The 5,710-nt window shown below is 30.4% G+C and overlaps 1 protein-coding gene across 1 annotated transcript; it reads right to left on the bottom strand.

Moving 5' to 3' along the window:
* Nucleotides 1-759: 759 nt before the first annotated feature.
* On the bottom strand, nucleotides 760-1,993 carry LOC102668752 (uncharacterized). Its single transcript, XM_006586480.4, has one exon. The coding sequence runs from the start codon at nucleotides 1,663-1,665 to the stop codon at nucleotides 1,114-1,116; it is 552 nt and encodes a 183-aa protein (XP_006586543.1). The 5' UTR covers nucleotides 1,666-1,993; the 3' UTR covers nucleotides 760-1,113.
* Nucleotides 1,994-5,710: the final 3,717 nt, after the last annotated feature.

The following is a 5,710-nucleotide window of genomic DNA, read 5'->3' as shown; positions in this document are numbered from 1 at the left end:
TTTCCTACAACTTTTTTTGAATGGAACTCAGAAATGGAAATATTAGATAATATTTATCAGAAGAAAAGCTACTGAAAGACAAGTGACAAAAGTGAGGAAAGCCAAGGTTGTTGTAATATTGTCATGGGATGATGTGGTATTATGGTTGCTATTGCAAGCCAACAGAGTGAAAGGCGAGAAGAATTTTGGCAGAAAAAGCAGAGCTTATATTGTATCTTTCATGAAGCCAAAAATGCAAATTATTACTTTGATTAATTAATAAGAGTTTTAAGAACAACGGCGTGTTTCATTCAAAAAAAAAAAAAAAACAAACAAACAAAGAACGACGACGTGTTGCAATATAAGCTAATTAATGAACTAAAAGGATCAATTAGACAAACAATGAATAAAACAAGCCCAAATTAATTTACTTAGGCTAAAAATTTAAGCAATTACATATAATTATATAATAAATTGTTTTTTCAATAGACAAAAGTTTAAAGGGAAGAAAGTTTGTCTTATTTCAAGAAGAAGGCATGCATGTCACAAGGTTCAGGAAATAAACCTTAAATTTGTTGTCAAGATTTTTTATTGGCAATTAATTTCATCAGTTGAGTTAATTTTTAGGTTTCATTACCATAAAAGACTCTTCATATGCGAAGATATATCCTTGCATACATACACAAAGAGACAGTTTTCCTATTTAAATCGATAACTAACTGATCACCAAAGCTTAACTTTATGATTGTCAGGAAAATTGCCCTCTTGAGCTAACTTTTATTCATTTTATTTTTAACCAACTAGAAATAAAAATAGTGATATTTCTGCATTATTTCAACAATTAAACAATAAACACGCATAAACCATGCATATTACACTTGAGATTTGAGAATCATATTTAAAAAAATGGATATAATAATATTACACACTTGACACTTCCAAAAATAAATTTGAGGGATAAAAAAAAGTAGAGAAAACAATTTTACATTTACATCATACAGTTGGAAATCTAAGACACAGAAAAGGCACAGAAGATAAATTAAAATTAAAAAGAGACACACATAATGATTGTCAGCATAAGATGTAGGCTTAGTAATTTACTATACACATAACATCATGTGTTATACACTTGCATCATGCACCTGCTCTAAGCACTTCTCCATGGCCAGGTCTCAAATTAAAATCTTTCATGGTATCATTAACATGATGTAACTGGGGTCCTCCTGTGCCAGCTGCTCCATGACCATGATGACCATGACCACGTTCTTTGGTTCTTATAATTGGTGGTGGCATTCTTATGTCACCCTCAAATTCAATGTCCCCTTCATGACCATGACCATGACCATGTTCTTGTTGGGTTCTTATAATCGGTGGTGGCATTCCTTTGTCACCAAATTCAATGTCCCCTTCATGATGATGATGATCTCTTGGATGCAAATTGTGGATCTGTGGCCTATTATGCTGCTTAGAGGGTTTCTGGCGGTTGCTGTGGCTATTATTATAGCGCTTGTTGCAAAGGCGCCCTAGAAAGCATGCAACTACAGAAATGACTAGTATTATGGCAAGGACAATGAAAACTGCCCCAAATGACCCATTTGAGTGATGAGAAGATGAAGGTGGCTGATTTGTTGGGTAAACTTGGACTGGTTGTTGTGGTTGTTGTTGTGGTTGAGCTTGAAGAGACATCTTTGGAGAAGAGAATTTGAAATTGAAATTGAAATTGGGTTTGAGATATTGGGAGTAAAAGGGGTGTTTTGGATACTATTTTGAAGGTTTTGTTCTTTGAGTGCAGGCCAAGGTTGGTTTTGGTTAACTCATCAAGCAAAGCAATTGCAATTAGGAGATTAGCTATAAGAAGAGGTTCTGTATGCAATTGGGGTTCCAAATAGTAATTAATTAGGATTTTAGTTTCAGAATCTGAAATGGGGAAAGATGGGAACAATATTCTTTAATAAAGTGACAACTAAAGACATTCCTTGTGTTCTTTACGTATTGGCTCTTTTAATTGCTTTGTATTGTAAAAAGAACCCTGCAAAAAAAGAAAATATATAAATAAAATAAATAATGCTTGGTAAGGAGAGAAAGCCATAAAATCTTGGTGCTCTTGGGCACGACACCCCCCTCCTTAAGGCTCTCCATCAAAGTATAACCTTTTGTAGATTGGGGTGTTCACATTTAATCATTGGAATGCAATAGTTTTTTATGCATATTATAATAACATTGGATAAGTAGAGTACAAACATCTTTTGATTTGTTGATATTGCTCGATGGGTATAGTTTGATCTGCACGGATCAAAGGCCAAGATATTTGTGAAAAGGATAACAAAAACTTTTTAACCTCATTCCCTTTTTCATGAATATGATATAATTTAGAATTTATTTTTAAGTAATGTAAATTATAGAATTTTTTTACTGTGTAGTGTGAACACGAATTTATCTTCAACACTTATTCCTATAGCAATGTTTTTTGTATGAAGTGATGCATCATATTTTTTTTTTGTGTATGTCTATATTAATTAATAATTCAATTTTTGTTGAATAAATACTATACCAACAAAAGAAATCTTAATATCTAACAATTTTTTTTGTTAATATATAATATGGTTTTGTGTACCGTATAGATTAAAAATTAGGTTTCTGATGAAACTGAAAATGGCACCAGAATTATTAGTATTTTAATGGAGATGCAATATAATTTTGAACACCCTCAAAAAAATAGAAACGTAATATGCACCAGAAATTTTTTTTTAATAAAATATGCTAAAAGGTTTTGAGCGAGAGTGATCATTTCTAAAAGCCATGTTGTTTTAAAAATAAATTTAAAATTACACCATACTAATTTTTAAAAATAAAAAATAAAGTTGCGCATACGTGTGAACAATAGCATGTAAAAGTGATAATCATGGCTTAAACTTGGGGCATATGTGTTGAAATATACATCACTAAAAACAATCTTATCTACTAAATGGGATCAAGCATCCCCTTTATTCCTTTTTCCTTTTAGAAAGAGCAATATGCTTGGTCGTTGAGTTGGATTGTTCTTACATTTTCCTTTTAATAGCACGACACCTATGCTGATACATAGGTTGTGACATTTTTTTATGTTTATAAGGAGTGAAAGAGGAGATCATCTGTTTCTTGAACAGTTCTTTTAAAAAAAAATCTATCAAATTTTTTAGTTTAACTGTTAATTTATATAAATATTTTTCTTTATAATGACTTGGCTACTTATTAATAAAGGTAATAAAGTGTAAAACATATTGAAGTGTAAATGAAAATGTTTGATTAAAAAATATATAGGAAAATTTTGGGGTAAAAATTTCCTTTTAGAAATTGCAGTATGAAAACTGCATGAAAGAACGAGATTTGTAAACACCTAAGTTAAAGTAGGAATAATAAATTATAAATCTTGAAGACATCAATATGTGAAATTATTTATTTGAATCATGTTTGAGATGATCAAACTTGCATTTATCAATGTTTTCTATATGTTTCCATGTGTAGCTTGTAAAAGTAATAATAAACATCAACGGTAAATGCACAAGAAAACATAAGAAGGAAAGTTAAATTTATTAAAATCTTTTAGAAAACACGAGTTAAACGTACGAGAGTTAATTTCTAACATAACTTAAACTTTATTAGGAGTAAATAAAGCCATAAAGGTTTAGTTCTACAGTAGATAACACTTTTATGAAATGTTTGGTTTGAAAAACAAAATGTTTTATCACAAGATCAAATAAATTAGGGAAAAGAGAAATAAACAGAAATGCTTATACTAGTTCATTTCACAACTCAAAACTATGTTCGGTGCTTGGCAATCACCAAAAATTCCACTATAACACAATTTTACCGGAACCAAGTTTTATATTATTACAAGTATTTTTTTTTTTTTGTCTAGTCTGTTCAGACGACTTAAACCAAGTATTATGACCAAGATAAAAACAACCACGTATTATTTCTAACAAGCCTCTTTAGGATCCCAAGTAATGTTTCCTTCACCTCACTGATCGATCTCTCAAGGTTATCACAAACCAAGTAGCTCTAAACTATAATCTTATATGCTCATTAGAAAATAAATGACATTCTACATGCTCATAGAGTTTTTACAAAGTTATATAGAATGTTACTCCTATATGATTGCACTCAATTTTTTGCTACCTGATTCCTTATATTTTGAATTGCTGCTATACCATTCCATTGGAGATGACTATCTTTCTGTTGTAGATGAATTCTTGGGTTCTTTATCACTTTTATGGATATCTATCTCCTACATCTCTTCTTCTAACTAGCTCATTTCTAGTTCTTTATCACTTTTCTGTTTCTGACTCTGAAATCTAATAGGTTCCCACTTCAATCTTTGTGATTCAATATTACAAATAAGTTTCTACCATTGATTGCTTTACATTTGATGCACTTATGACTTCACTTAGTAGCTGCCATTACAAAATCAAGTAGAAAGTTCTATGTTTTTCCATATTTTATGGGCAGTTCTGGCAGTGGCAGAGGAAGAGCTTTTGATAGAAGAAATGATAGGGAAAGAACAAGAGGGTCCTGTAAGCATTACTTGACCCTCTAATAACTTTTATTTTCCATAAACATTTCCTTATTTATTTTCTTCCTTCATAGCTGCCAAATGTGAGTTTCATTTGTTGGTTTCTATTTTTTTTTAACACAAAGTCAAAGTGGGTATTGTTATTCCTTTTATGTGTGGAAAGAGGTTTGGCAAAGGAAACCTTGTATTGTATGAAATACCGTTTGCCTTCAGATTTGAGCAACATAGTGAATGAACTTTGAGATATGTCTTAATTAAGTTGTTTTTTTCTTGATTCTTGTATGAAGCAAATTCACTCAATTTATCTATGTTTACTGTATGCAGGACACAAATTTTTACGACATATGGCATCTGAATTGAAATTGAATATGCGCAGTGGTGGTTATGCGAAAGTTAATAATTCGCTAAAGCTAAATATAAAAGCATTTGCTAATTTTCCATTGAGATCACACATGATATTAAGGAGGCCAGTTATTTTGATATATATTTTTTCTCTGTTTCAACTCATGCTCATTTCATTTTTTATGCAGTCATAGAGTCATGTCAATACCATTTCTTTTGTAATTAGCTTCTTGTTTCACATTAACTGAGAAGCATTTGGGAGAAAATATAATATATATATATATATATATATATATATATATATATATATATATATATAATTGTCATATTGTTGGTATTTACCAGACTCTTCAATATGGTGTTTACTATTATGAAGATTGAAGCATAAAAGATCAATATTGGGTATATTGACACCTTGAACCTTGAATAGTTGAACACTATTATACACTACATTTTATCCTTGTATTGGTTTGCTAGTTTCCTATCTCACTTCCTTAGAATCTCATAAGGCTGATAATGTAGCTTTGTACCAAATGACAAATTTTCATCCCTAAAGTATTACTCTCTCTCCTAAGTAGTAGTCCCTAAAGTAAACAAATTACATAAGTAATATCTTAAGTATTAAAAATCTTACTAAATAGTCTCGTCATATTGAAAAATCCTTTCAGTTAATCCCTGAACTCTATTTAAATATATTAACATTTGGACTAAATTGATGAATATTTAATACTTAAAAGACTAATTTTATAACTTCATTACTAAATAGGAAAGTTAAAGGAAAAGGAAACGTTAAGAGGAATAGGAAAGCCAATAAAAATAATGAGGAATATACAGGGG

Source organism: Glycine max, chromosome 8 (genome assembly GCF_000004515.6).
Source record: "Glycine max cultivar Williams 82 chromosome 8, Glycine_max_v4.0, whole genome shotgun sequence".
NCBI lineage: Eukaryota > Viridiplantae > Streptophyta > Magnoliopsida > Fabales > Fabaceae > Glycine > Glycine max.
This window is presented reverse-complemented; position numbering and strand designations above follow the sequence as displayed.

Coding starts and splice junctions, on each gene's coding strand:
- LOC102668752 (XM_006586480.4), bottom strand. CDS start 1,665: ATGTCTCTTCAAGCTCAACCACAACAACAACCACAACAACCAGTCCAA.